Source organism: Papio anubis, chromosome X (genome assembly GCF_008728515.1).
Source record: "Papio anubis isolate 15944 chromosome X, Panubis1.0, whole genome shotgun sequence".
NCBI lineage: Eukaryota > Metazoa > Chordata > Mammalia > Primates > Cercopithecidae > Papio > Papio anubis.
Genome location: NC_044996.1, coordinates 45,271,144 through 45,285,873, shown reverse-complemented (window position 1 = coordinate 45,285,873; position 14,730 = coordinate 45,271,144). Strand labels below are relative to the sequence as shown.

Below are 14,730 nucleotides of genomic sequence, written 5' to 3'. Positions count from 1 at the left end.
GGTGGGTGATAGTGATGGTAGTATGATTAATTGCAATATTTGTCATGAGTGAGGAAATGGAAGGTGGCAATAAATGTGTCAGGGATCTGCCATCCCTGGGCTATACTTCGGGTTGAGCTACGGTGGGAGGCTTTAGAAACACAGATTGGATGGTCAGAGAGACTCTGATAAATAACTCCAATAGCTCCTGGCAAGAGCACGCTTTACTTTAACCCTCCAAGAATGGAGGTTGCCCTTGATCACCAGGAGGACCTAAATTACACAGGCTTACATTGAATCCATAGTATGATAGGGAAAACAGTCATGTGAATACTGTGATCACACACTAAGCTTAAATTGATCTTACTTGTAATCCTGGTGGTCCTACAGGTCCTACAGCTCCAGGAGATCCGGGTGCTCCTTGTGGGCCCTAGAGAGGCAAGTTTTTACCAAGTTCAAAAAGCAAGGCAGTTTTCCAAGAAAAAGGAAAATATGTATGTCCACGAGAACTGTACAAGAATGTTCATAGCAACTTTATTCATAATAGTCAAAAATTGGAAATGTTCCAGTTGTCCAATGATACAAGGATAAACTCTGATAGATTCAAACAGTGGAATAAATGCCTACAATAAAAAGTAGCAAATTACTGATATATGAAACAATGTGGATGAATCTCAAAATCACTGTGTTAAGTGAAAGAAGCCAGACCCAAAAGGCTAGAGGTTATATTATTCCCTTTACCTGAAGTTCTAGGACTGGCATAATAGAGAAAAATCAGGATTGTGGTTGCCTTTGGAGTGAATTGGGACAGAGATTGACAGAGAATGAGCAGGAGGGAACTTTCTGAGTTGATAGTAATTTTCTATACCTGAATAGAGGTTTGGATTGCATACAAGTATGCATTTGTCAAAACTCAGCAAACATGCACCTAAGATTTATGTGTTTCACTGTATGTAAATTTTGTATAAAGAGAAAAAACTGCAAACAAATATTGAAGTCTAATTAAAGATAGGCATGCTATAGGATTTAGGAGTAAGTGAACTCTTGTCTACCATTTACTTTGAAATTCATTAAAAATAGGATGGATTAAACACCACATGTTCTCATTTATAAGTGGGAACTGAACAATGAGAACTCATGGACACAGGGAGGGGAACAACACACACTGAGGCCTGTCAGGGGGTGGGGTAGGGGGAGGGACAGCATCAGGAAAAATAGCTAATGCATGCTGGGATTAAAACCTAGGTGACAGGTTGATAGGTTCAGCAAACCACCATGGCACACGTTTACCTATGTAACAAACCTACATGTCCTGTGAACTTAAAATAAAAATTAAAAAATAGGATGGATTGATGGACAGATAGAGGGATGGATAGATGGATAGAAGGATAAAGCAAGTACAGCTGGCCCTCTGTATCTGTGGGTTCCACATCTGTGGATTCAACCAACTATTGATTGAAAATATTTTTTTTTTTAAAAAAGGATGGTTGCATCTGTATGGAACACATGCAAACTCTTTTTTGTCACAATTCCCTAAACAATACAGTATAACAACTTTTTATATACCATTTACATTGTATTAGGTATTATAAGTGATTTAGAGATGATTAAAAGTATAGGGGAGGATGTGTATAGGTTATAGGCAAACATGACACCATTTTATATAAGGGATTTGTGCATTCATGGATTTGGGTATCCATGAGAGGTCCTGAATCCAATCTCCCATGGATACCAAGGGATGATGTATAGTAAAATATTAATGGTATGCATGTTCATTGCAAAATTCACTCTTCTTTGCTGTATATTTGAAATTTTTCCTATTAGAATGTTATAATAAAACAAACACTTTTTTAAAAAAGCAAAAGAGTTATATTAATATCAGGTAAAGTAGGCTTTGAGACAAATAATATTACCAGAGATAAAGAAGCATGTTTCAAAATGATAAAATTAGTCAATTTATCAAGAAGACATAACAATCTTAGATGCCTATGCACATAATAGCAGAGCTTCAAAATACATGAAGCAAAAACTAACAGAACTTCAAGTAGAAACAGTCAAATCTGCAGTTACACTTGGACATCTTAACATCCCTCCTTCCATAATGAACAGAAACACTAGACAAAAATATCAGTCAGGACATAGAAGATCCAAACAATATTATCCATTACCTTGACCTGATGGATAATTTTAAGATCATTATACCCAACAACAGCTGAATACATATTCTGTTCAAGAGCATATGGAACATTCACCAAGATAGACCATATGCTGGACCATAAAACAAACCTTGACAAATTTAAAAGAACTTAAATAACACAAAGTGTTCACTCTAATTGCAATAAAATAAAACTAGAAATCAATAATAGAAAGATACCTGGAAAGCTACTAAATATTTGGACATGAAGCAACACACTTTTAAATATTCCATGGGTCAAAGAAAAAATCATAAGGGAACTTAGAAAATTTTTGAATCAAATAACAACAATGTTAAACATAAGACAGTGAAATCGCAAGAGAAAAATGATCTGGTGAAATGCAAGGGTCCATTTCCAATGGTGGAGCAGGAATAAGTTGACATGGGCCTGGATAAGGGGTGGAGAGGGTAACAGAGGTTGGAACTCAGACAGGAGGAAGAGAAAGGAGGAGTTCAAAGGGCCTCCAGAAATAAATGACAGTCTGAACATTGTTTTGAAAACAACTAGCCATCTGTGATCACCTTGCTGATCACAAATACCTTATTCAGCCACCAAACGCCCTCTCCCCAAATTGAAGCAGTTTGTATATCATGCCTGTGTATGTGGACAAACATTGCACTTTTGTGGACAGGAAAACAAGTACCTAAGAGAAGCTATGCAGCAAGTACAGTGGAGGTTGTTCTGTAAATGTAATGAATACACTGTGTAAGTCCATTGTTTTGCCCTAGGGAATATGTATGGCCTTGGTCCTTATTCATCTCTGTTTTTGTGTGTGCTTGCACACATCCCATTTTTTTTTTGCCTACTTTTTTCCCACGAAACTCTGTAACTCTCTATTTAGAAAGTCTCCTTCCACTGCCAGCTAAACACCATTCACACTTCTCACAAGCTACCTTCTGTCTCTTAGACATAAAGACTCACATGACATATCCTTAAGTGAATGGCATCTCTTCCTCTAAGTTGCTATGGAATTCTTATGCCACATTCCTACTAGTTTTTCCCACCCTTGGGGGCAGGGACTGTGTCTACATTGTCTCAGAGATTACTCATAGCACTTTGCTAATAGTTAGGTGCTCAATATCAGTTGAGGACTGAAAAAAGAGAGGACTGAAGAAAGAAACAGTGGATACGGGAAAGGGAAAGAAAAAAGAAGGAAAGAAGCATTTTTTTCTTAAGTTGTTTAAAAAAAAAAAGTGATGGCAATGTGGAATCTTAAAGAAAAATAAAGCTCTTATTAACATAACTCACAGCCTTACATAGACTCACTATTATCAAGAGTCCCTAGAAGGAATTTCTGTGTAGAATACCTTTTAAAGCAATGTGCTCTACTTCTTTTGATTTACCCACAGCACTCGACACACAGAAAACATTTAGTAAATGCTTCCTGAATGAAAGGCAAAATACTAGGGGAAGGTACATCCCAGTGAATACATAAGTCTCTGGCCTAAAGTCTGAAAGCCTGCTTGTCATGCAACTTGACAGTGTACAATTCATCCTCTAGTGCTTTCTCATTTGGAAAATGTCAATACTGTGACTCATTCTATTTCAACTGTCTAGATTTTCCTTGAGGTCTACAAAGACCTTAGAACATCATAGAGGAGAATTAAAATGCACCATTAGTGATAGTCAACACTGAGAGCTCAACACATAAATAATAACTTACAGTGATTCCATCCAGTCCAGGCAGCCCAGGATCCCCCTGAGAAACAAAGGCAGGACACTGAAGAGTTCAATAAATTAAGCCTGCAATATTTCAGATAATTAACCTAACATTCATAGGGACAAAAACACATCTCTGAACCTTGGGCCTCCTCTGTCAAAGTCTTGTGTTTTAAATAATGTATGAATTGGACATACTGGACTGTTTAGATTGTTTACTTTTTTCTGTAAGAAAAATCTGGACTGTAGAAGACACATATTATAGCCTTGGCTGAACAGGATTTCACATTTTACTTGGATTAATTAATTTTCACCTTTGCTAGGAACTTAACAATTAGAGACTACTTCTGTGGGCTGGTGATTTTCCTACTCCTTTTGGAGGAAAGCAAAGCTACCTTCCCGTGTGCCTTCATCCCCAAAGATTCTGTGCCCATGTGTATGCAATGCAAATCAGGCATTTCAAGGGAAAATCAACAGAGCATACAGTCTCTGATTACGTTTTAATTACTTTGTTGCATCTTTAGTTACTGCATGAATCGGTAATATAACCATCTTGTGAAAATTGTTGTGTTCCACTGGATCCAGGGTTTCTGATTTTTGGCAAAACCATTTAATCAATGTTTTCTAAGACAATGACCAAATTTTGACACCTGCTAGTCTTACTCCACTTGGCTTACAGTAAAAAATCAGCTCTCTGTTGCATGGAAAGAGCACTGCCTGAGTTTTAGCTCTTTGGTGAACTGGCTTTGAGCAAGTCACATAGCCGCAGTACACCTCAGTTCTTCTATCTGTAAAATGAGCGATACCAATACAAGTCTGACAATCATGAGGTCCTTTCCAACTCAAACATTCTATTATGGCATCTATAGTTAGAAGCCCATACCCTAAATCTTGTCTGGCTCTCCAGCCACCCACCCCCATCACTGCCTTGCAAAGTGATTGCCAATGTTCCAGGCTCTATGCACTAATGGAAGACAGAAAAGTGCCATCAATTAGCTGAGTGAGCTTGGTGCATCTTCTCCTCAGATGTTGGGCACATAAATTTTCGTTTGCTACCAGGGAAATGATGGACTCCTGTCCTGCTCTGCAAGGGAATAGGGCCAAACATTTGAAGCCAGGGTTTACTTAGGACCCACAGGATATCAGGCAATACAGTCACAAGAACACAGAAGGTTCTTGTCAATTCTGGAAAGAGATGAAAGTATCCAGCCAGCTGCAGGGCTGATGGGCAATTTTTGCAGACATCCAGGTGCCCAGCTAGGGTGATGGGTTGGTGTGAAGCAACAGAGAAGGGCAGAACCAGGATCTTTGCCTAATGGCCATGTTGAGATGGGCAGAGATATACATGGCTTCAAACCAAGGTATACAGACAAGGATTCTACAGTAGACAAAAGGTATCTGCCTGCAGGAAATGTCTTGGTTTGTGAAATAAAATGATACCCATGCAAACTGTTTGTTTGCTGATCTGTCTCCTATTTTTGGTCTAGATCCTGCAGAGCAAATCTCTTTGACAGTATAGTTGCAAACATTTATGTCAATGTTTCCACCACAAAAAGCTCCAGATCCTTTTAAATCCATCTTGGTCTGCTCCTTAAATAGAGACACAGATGCTAGTTCTGGAAATGTTTTCATTGGAGGTGGGGCCCAATGCTGGGGAACCCAGCTTATAGCCTATTCAGCTACCTGCCTTGCAGGCTCTTACCTTCATTCCTTTGAAACTACCTGGAGCAAGGACAGGGTCACCTTTTGATCCTTTCTGACCAGGAAGCCCCTGAGTAAAATAGTTAAAAAAATTGAAGAAATACACACACTTATAGTCTTTTTAATTGCATTATCTGATCAGATAAAGGATGGGACAGCAAGAGCCTAAAACCATGTCACTTTTTCTATGGCAAAATTGGCTGTACTAAGGGGCAAAACACGTTCCTTGACCAGGTGCTCTGATTCAGAGCTATATGCCCTCCCAATCCCCAAGCCAGAAGTCTGTAAAGGGAAGGGGTTTGAATGGGTCTGAAATGTGTTAAAGTCAGATCCTTTACATCTATTCAGAGTACTGATCTGAACAACCACAAATAACTCATATAATGGAGAGTTCACTGCTTCACCCCTCACAGGTATAGGTCACTGACAGAACCTTTGTCTAGGACAGAGGTTAGTAAAATTTCATGAAAAGAACCAGACAGTAAATAATTTAGGCTTTTTGGGTCACATCTAAACTCTGTTTTACACTCTTCTTCTTCTTTCTTTCTTTCTTTTTATTTGATTTTATTTTTTTAAAAAGCAGGCCACAAGCCAAAGGCCATGTGGGCCAGTTTGTAGACCTCCGGTCTAAAAGATATCTACAAAAATACCTTCAGCCTGTACTTCTACCACACAACTTCAGATTCAAAGCCTGTCTAAGAGGCTGGTGTATCTTACTGCTAACATGAAAAACAGTTCAAAGTACACAATTCCAATCTTTCAACTAGATTTTTTGCTGTCTTAGTGCAGATGCTGGCTAATATCTGCTAGAGTTTGTACACCTGGGGATAATCAATGTCCCTACACCTAAGGGAAGTCAGGATTTGTATTTGGGGTAGGGCTAAGCTTTGTGGACTGAAGCATTTATTGAATGATTGATTCCTTCAGCACAAGGATTATTGGTATCATAAAACAATAACACGATCCCAGAAGCAGAAATCGGGTTTTTTTCCTAACACTGCCTGTTTCACCTTATTCTTGTGGCCACTACTCTCCTGAAAGAAGCTTCAAAAAAGCCTACTGAATGATCTGTTCGGTATTCAGCAAAGGATATGTCTCAGCTTAGTAAAATACATGTCCAAGTTCCTATTTAGGTTTGAGGTTAAGTTTAGAGACAGGACTAGGTTTTTACCTTTGTCCTTTGTCAGAGGGTATTCATTACCTCAACATTTATTTTCTCCCTCTAGGGGGCAGCATGTCCTTGCTTTGCTGGATTTTCATGGAAATGTTTTATTCTATACCTGGTTGCCATGGCAATCTTTGGAGAACTTTGCGACTCACTTAACTCATCCTATGTTAGCAATACATCTTTCCTTACCTCCCCACCCCCCGGCATACTGGTTTAGTTCTTAGGTGTCAAAGTCCTATATGCCAATCTGGGGCTTGTGCTTTGTCCATCTATCTCATTTTCTCACACATATACCCACACCCCAACCTGGCCACTGAAGGTGGTGGTGCTGCTCTTCTAATGAAGTGTCAATTAATTCACGTATCTATAAAACATATCTAATGAATGGTGTGATTTCTAGTTAAATATCTCAGATCAGTGCCCTCATGAATTTAGATTATTTCAAGGGAGGTTGAGAATGGGTCTGAAATGTGTTATTTTTCTCTTTCCAGCCACTTGTAAAATCAGTCGGGAAGGGCATTGTATTTACTAGAGATCCCTTAGATCAAAATATCTGAGCCCTATCTGGATGAATGGAATTAAATAAAAGTGGTGACACTGGGATCCAATAAATACCTTATCAATACCATAACCAAGGGTTATGATGTGTGAGTGTAGCCACAAACTCTGTTACTATAGAGTAGGGTTTCTCAACCTCAGCATTATTGACACTTTGAACCAAATGATTCCTAGATGTTGAGGAGGGGGCTGTCTTGTGCCAGTAGCACACCACCAGTTGTGAGGCCTCAGAATATCAATAGCAATTGCCAAATGTCCCCTGAGTGGCAAAAATCACCCCTGGTTAAAAACCACTGGTATAGACCAAGCTAGCAAGCCCTTTGGGTTTTGGTTAGTGCTTCCGTGATCCCATATAAGTCTTCCAAACATTCCTCAATATTGTCTGATGTGGGACCATGTTAAATAGCCCAAGTGTGTTATTTTGCCATGAAATTTACTACAGCCTTTTAACAATCTTGCCAACTTCACAAGCTACATTAAAAAAAAAGGCAACCCTAAGCAGTGTAGCATGTGCACACCCCAATGCAACTGGTATTCTTCTTTAGACTTTTACTGTTGTGGTGCTGCCAGTATTGACTCCTACATTTGACAAGGGTCTGTAGTGGCTGCCCCACAAAATCTTAATGAGGTTTCCAGAGAGGCAGAAAAAGGGCACACTTAGAGACAAGCAAAGCCATTTGAAATAAAATGCAAATATCTGGCAGCATACAGGTGGTCCGAGAAGCCCAGGATAGCCATCAGGGCCTGGAAATCCGACAGCTCCTTGAGTTCCATTACAGCCATCCAGACCAGGTGGGCCTCTGGGGCCCGGCTGTCCAGGATGGCCCTGTTCAAAGAGAAAAGAAGGGATCAAGTTAGCCACAGGACTGTCAGCTACTCTAAATGGCTCCACAGCGAGAAAAGCCAAGCATGCTATTAAACTCTGGTTCCTTGATCACTCCCTTAGATCCATCATGTATGTTTGCACGTCTTTCCTTTATACTCAAGCATATGTGTCTAATCACAGTTCAATGTTGTCCCTCCCAAAAGGATGAATGCTTTAATAGGGACCAAGCTGAAACCAAAGGGATCAAGCATGAACAGATGGGATACACAAGGTCTTGCAACTTTACCTTTCTTGTATACAAAGATGTGCTAAAATTGGGCTTAGCTGTCTGGCAGCTGAAATGATATGAACACGGAATCATGCCAGGCCTTAGGATTCCTCAGGCCAGACAGACCCTGAGCAACCTGGCATGACATTCAGTATTGGAAGCTCTGCACAGGAAATGATGCTGGATTTTGGTTAATAGAGCAGAAGCAGTTCCCACAGCACCCCCTCTCCTGAAAGTTGCTTGGTCCAAAATAAGCAAGTCCTGCAAGAATCACATTTTCAATCTCATTTCATCATGCGCACACATCAGGCTACTGCTTCAGTTCGAAAACTGTATGTTTTCCTCTTCTCCGTACTAACTACTGAGGCAGTTATTTTGCTTGGGAATTAGTAATCATTCTCATACAGTTCATCTGAATTCAATAATTTTCTAGAGTTGGGCTTCCTTGGTACATAGAGTCTACCCTTTTGTAGGTAATATATCTTTTTTAATCCATCGAAAGCCAATTGTGTGTTGGGCATGGAGCAAAGAGATGATCAGAAAGATCAGAAATGCAGACAGGTCAAGAAAAGGTAGATTTCCCCCCTGCCAACGCAAACACTTTAAAAGCCAAGTATATACATTTGATGATTTGAGGGAAACATGCTATATGTTCAAAAATGAACTTTTCAAATTATTAGAGGAAACAACTTTTAATCAAATTCTTATAGAGGAAATATTCTATAGAATTCTGTTTCATTTTCGTTGTTATTATAGTTGTAAGAGCTAGACACACTGTTAATACAAAAGTATGAGTCTAGACAACCGGACTCATGGAATGCTAAGTCCAGAGGAATGCTCAATAACTTGTCTTTACAACAAAGTTGCTGCTATCTGTGCTTCTGCAGACTCAGGTGATGATTTTTAGTTGCATTGGGGAAGCTGATACAGCTTACTAAAGTTTGCAACTTTTTATTATTAATTGGGATGGTTACTCTTGTTTGCCCTGACGATCTACACTCTATCTCCCTCAGATCTGTGTCCTGGGAGCCTGGCCTCTATGGACTGTACCACCTAGGCTCCCTTTCCCTCTGTCTTCCAGTTGTATTTGGCCACTGGGAGACACAGACTGGAGAGATCAAAGCAGGAAGAGAAAAGACACAGGTTATTTATTTCCCCCATGCCCTCCCTCCCTGGCTATATTCCAAGGAAATGGACAAATTTTTCCATAGTCTTAGTTCCTGTTCGGCAACAGCTATTTCATGGTTCCAGATCTCACTGGATTCCAATAATTACCATTCCATTTTTTTCCCTTTCAGGTCTAGGGGTAGCTTTGAGTTAGTCATTCCACCATCCATTATTGTTTCCCCTAATCTTTTCTACATCTGTTAAATATACCCTTCATTCAACTCTATTCAGTTAAACCCTTCAGGTGAAATGTCTATCTCTGGCTGGGATCCTGATCGCCACTATTATAAAATGTCCCAGCCAAACTTGCTAGGGGTTACCTCTCAGCTAGGTTACAGGGATAAATTGAGGCAAAACGACAGGCTGGCTAAGTACCAGGAGTCTTCCTTACTCCTGAGCCCTTGTTTCTGTTTCACACCAAAACCTTTGTCTGGATTCTTAACCTTTGGTATCCACATCTTTTACTTAGGCCTTATCTTTTTCTAGTTTTCTTGCCTGAACTCCTGATATTTCCTACCTGTAGGATTTCAGGGATACCTGTTTGCACTTTCCTACCTTAGCTGAATTCTCTGGAAATAAATCTCTGACCTCTGACTCAGATCTATCAGCGCCTTTTCACCCAGCTGATGCCAAGAAATGGGTAGACAAGGCATGTTTTGAGCCAGTTAGACTTGTGGCTCCAATCCCACTGTTTCCCTTCTCCAACTTGAGCCTCAGATCCCTTAACTGTCAAATGGTGATGAATAATACCTACCTTATAGAGTCATTGCCAGCATTAAAAGTGAATAATGCCTATTCCATTGGGTTATGGTTAAAATAAGTGAGACTAGGTTTACTAAGTAGGAGCTCAATAAACAATCTTCTCTCAGTCAAGTCAGCAAGGGTAAACCACAGGACTGAGCTCTACCTCCTCTCAGTTCTCAGAACCACAGAATTTCTGGCACATTGCCCTTTATTCTTATAGCTAATGATTTTACATATGTGTGTGCCAACCCTCCAAGAGTGTATAGCTCTTTGAGGGAGGAAACCATAGTTCTGTATTGCCTCAAGGGACTGAGCACATGGAACAGGAGGATCTGTTGTATTCCAGAAAAGCCAAAACAATGTTCCTCAGAATCCAGTTTCAAAGGAAAAGTTTCCATTTGGTGAGTGGTAGGTGTTCACTTTGAGGATATAAATCTCATGTGCTCATTTACAAGTCTCCAGGCAGGGAACTAGAGATTTGGGATTGACTCCATGGGGAAAGCTAAACATAAATTGTAAAGTGAAAATCTCTGCTCCCAACTGCTTTGAACTGAAAACATTTGATAAACACACATCTCTTGTGGATGCCAACAGGCCCAACTCACAGCTGGGATATCATTAAAAGCCACAGCCCTACTGTCTCTAGTCTATGTTGTTCTAATGTTGACGATTTTAGGAATGCTTGTTTGCTCACCCTCTAGCTTAGTTGCTGTGCCCTTTAGTGCAAAGACTTAGGTTATCATGAAGTGATGACTAACCCACTCATGTTGAAATTGTCTACATGACAGCAAAAATGGAGTTTTGAGACCAAAACTAGTGACACATATGTTAACAATCAGCTAATATTAAGAAGGGAAGCAGATCTGTGCAGTGATCCAGTTTAGTAAGATGTGTTAGGAAAGCTGTTGGTTTCAGCCAAATTGCTTAATATGTGTTACTGAAAGTAGAACAAAATAATCAGTCTGACTAGGCCTATGGTGTCTGTGTTTTTCTGTCTGAGGGAGCCCTGACAGTCTAAGAACTATTGCTAGGCACTGGAGGTTGGAGTCAACCTCCCCTGCAATACCTTTAGAGTGTTTACTCTATGCAGAGTTCAGTCATGGGCCTCTCAGGCTTCTGAGAGGAACAGAAGATATAATCTCTGTTTTCTAGGAGCTGGATGAGAGTAGCACAAAAAAACTATCTATCATTAAGTCCCCTGGGGCTGTAGGTAGTGAGGCGCTGGAGTATTTGAGACAGGTACCAATGACTCCTGGGAGATTAGAGGTGGAAGGAAGAGGTAAGCACTGAACAGAAGATGTTTAACAAATATTTCTTGAGAGGCTGCAAGAGAGAGAAACAACAAGAAAGTGGGATTTTATGGAGTAATGAGGTTTGAAGCCTGCAGCTAGGGCAATCAGAAGTCAAAAGAAAACACATACAATTTTTGGTCAAGGAAAGGAAATATCAGGAGTTCGGGCAAGAAAACTAGAAAAGGATAAGGCCTAAGTAAAAGATGTGGATACCCCACAAGGGAGTGGGGACTTCCACTGGGAGCGGTAAGCTCATTTAGAGGGGTCTGAACAGCTGCAACTCATTCTGCCAAGCAATGAAGCCTTGAAGAGAAGTGATCCATTCCTGCAAGCTCTAGGGCTCTCTTAGCGACAGGCTGGAGGCAAGAGTATCCAGCTGGACTCTGGGGCAGTTTCCAGCTCAGAATTGGAAACAGCCTTAGCCTCCAGGATTCACTTCCTTCCAGCTCCCATTAAAACAAGACTGCAGGAGGAAGGGCATACTAAGACGGTAAGCTCCAAGTCCTCCACTCATCTCTGGCAAAGCCAGGTCCACAGAATGAATGAAAGAGGCTGCCTCCAGTTTGCTAGTTTCCCTTATCCAGTGGCTCCCAGAAGATACACATTCTGGGCGGAGACTCTGGCTAAAGGGGCCATAGGAACACAGCCAAAAGAAAATGCCAGGAGACATCATAAAAGGATGGCCAACCTCGTCTGCTTATTTTCCCAATGGTCTATTTCTGGGCACTTTGCAGACACTGCAGTTGAATAAAATGCTGAAGTCTGATGGCCGACTTGTTGATACATGCAACAGATACGAGGTAAGTGAGCCTTCAGTTTTTCAAATTCATAAATGTCTACTAGATCAGAGGAGACAATGAATCAGATGATATTATCTTTCAGGGCAGAGCCACATGATTCCTCTGTATCCCCAAGGTTGAGTGCTAACATATAGCAGGAGCACATTAAATATCTACAGATTGGCGAAAAAAGATTTGAACCCCTTTTCCTGATACTAGATTATTATCGAGGATAACACAAAAGCTGTTAATCATAGGGTCTCCAAAAACCATGCTTTGATAAGGTTCAGAACAACCTCTGAGAGGCTGTTGGAAAGATAAAAGCAGGCTTTAGGACCTCCCACAAATGGAGGAGCTGCACTTTTTTTTTTTTTTTCTGTTCTATATGTTGAGATTCTGTTCTTCTCTTAAACAAGATTGAAAACTGCTGCTGTAGACAAACATAGCCCAGACTATGGCTTAAATATATAGAGATGTGTCAAAGGGAAAAACTGAAAAAAGATAGCCAGTAAGTTCCAAATATTGTATTTTAAAGGCTGGTGCAATGTTACCATGGAATCACCAGCGGTGGGATAGGCGCAGATATAGGACGAAAATAGAGAAACTAAGATATTAGGCTGGATGGATGGAAAAAAGAATTGTCTGCAAGTTCCAAACCTTCCACTTATCTTGGGCAGAGCAGAGGTCCACAGGATAAATTTTGCAAGAGGCTGCCTCCAAGTGATCTTTGGAGTAGTCACTTTGTAAAAACTTTAAAGGAAAATTCACTCTGAAATGAGGTAAGGCTGCAGAGAACAAATTATGAAATGGAAGGTATCAACATATCATGAAGGATTTTATCTTCTAATTTCATGTATCATCTTAATTTCCCTATATAAGGATATATATGCTCTAATGTGGCTCTGTCTTTACACCTTAGAACCAGTTCCTCATCTCCAATCAAAGCTCTGCTCAACCCACAAGACTTAACTCATGTTGTCTAAGATATTGATGTTATGGCTACACAGGTCCCTCCACTCTCCAATCATGCAACACAGGGCTGCTTGTGCCTGAATCCAAGGGCAATTGTGTGTGACCACTGCCCTTTAAACCTCACCACACATATCTCAACCCTTGTTCCTGAGCATGCTTGCATGAGACAGGATGTAGCTGAGGTCAAAGTGTCTGAAATATGAGGCAGAACCTAAAGGAGGATATGAAAAATTCATCTGTGGACACACTCACCGGAATCCCATTGATGCCAAGAAATCCAGGAACTCCCATGGGACCCTAAAAAAAGGAGTAGGGAGAGGAATGTAAGACACAGTCCAACTGGTATTTGTTAGACTCAGTAGGTTTGTTTATGAGAGTCAATGGCCTACATTTTTAAGAAGTGTTTCATATCTCCCTCCCCATACTGTATACCCTTGATTCCCACTGCAGTTCCAAGTGACCATTTACCTTTACCTAAGGCCTTAGACAGGTCTTTGTTCCAAAACCAGCTCTTTTTTTTTTTTAAGGGAGTATAGTCTAGGTTTAAAAATTATAGGCTCACTATTACCTGCTGCCATCTGGGGAAAACTAGAGGACCTTGAATGACCTAATCACAAGTTTCCCTCGCCATTATGCTTCTACAGATAAGGTCCCCTAGCCGAACAACTTTCCTTATCAAGTGGACCAGGTGCAACTCCTGCTTATCCTGGAATAGCAGTTTCAATTTCTCGCTGGCCTAGTGGACTATTCAAACAAGCCAATTGCATCCACCTTCAGGAACCAGGGGCACCCTACCCTACTGATACTACAAAGTCTGCTTCACACAGCCTTTTCTTCTAAACTCTGTTCCCAAGTGCTATCCCTGTGTGGCCCTATGTGGTATGTGGTATCCTCTTCCCCTGAGCTGTGAGTATATGTGACTAACAAATTGCTGTCAATTTCATCTGTCCAGTGTCAGGTGTCATATCTTTAGTCATCCCCATGATCCTAGTGAGGGAATCCTTCCCTCACCAATGGGGTGAATAGAAGGTGATTAAAGTAGGCAGGGAACATAAACTGAGCTGCTGAACAGTCAGCCTGCCATCATGACATTATCACTCTCGTTTCTTGCAGCTCCTTCCCTATATTTGTGGCCTAGATTGCTTCTAAGCACTCTGACCCCTTTCTTCCCAGTATCCTTGCTTGGATTCCTGATCTCGGCTGCCCAGGTGATTGGACTTCTGGCCCATGCACAGTTCAAACCCAACTGACTTCTTACCACAGTGAGCCCACTTGTTTAGCAAGCAGCTAATACATTTACTTTATGGTGTGCTTGCTATGGGAGTCCTTCCACAAGTGGGCTGAATCATTGGCAGGCCATCACTCATCCCATCTCTTATTAAAATATGCAGCCTGGGTGGGGCGCGGTGGCTCATGACTGTA

At 40.8% G+C, this 14,730-nt stretch overlaps 1 protein-coding gene across 5 annotated transcripts in view; it reads right to left on the bottom strand.

Moving 5' to 3' along the window:
* COL4A6 (collagen type IV alpha 6 chain) overlaps positions 1 to 14,730 on the bottom strand; it is a 292,729-nt gene that overhangs the window by 50,672 nt on the left and 227,327 nt on the right. For all 5 annotated transcript variants that reach the window (XM_021932516.2, XM_003918122.4, XM_009198091.3 and 2 more), the window contains exons 5-9: positions 13,561 to 13,605; positions 7,970 to 8,086; positions 5,536 to 5,604; positions 3,838 to 3,873; positions 347 to 409 (exon numbers count right to left, since the gene is read on the bottom strand). In XM_021932516.2, the coding sequence (XP_021788208.2) occupies positions 347 to 409; positions 3,838 to 3,873; positions 5,536 to 5,604; positions 7,970 to 8,086; positions 13,561 to 13,605 (330 nt within the window). The remainder of the gene's footprint in view (positions 1 to 346; positions 410 to 3,837; positions 3,874 to 5,535; positions 5,605 to 7,969; positions 8,087 to 13,560; positions 13,606 to 14,730) is intronic.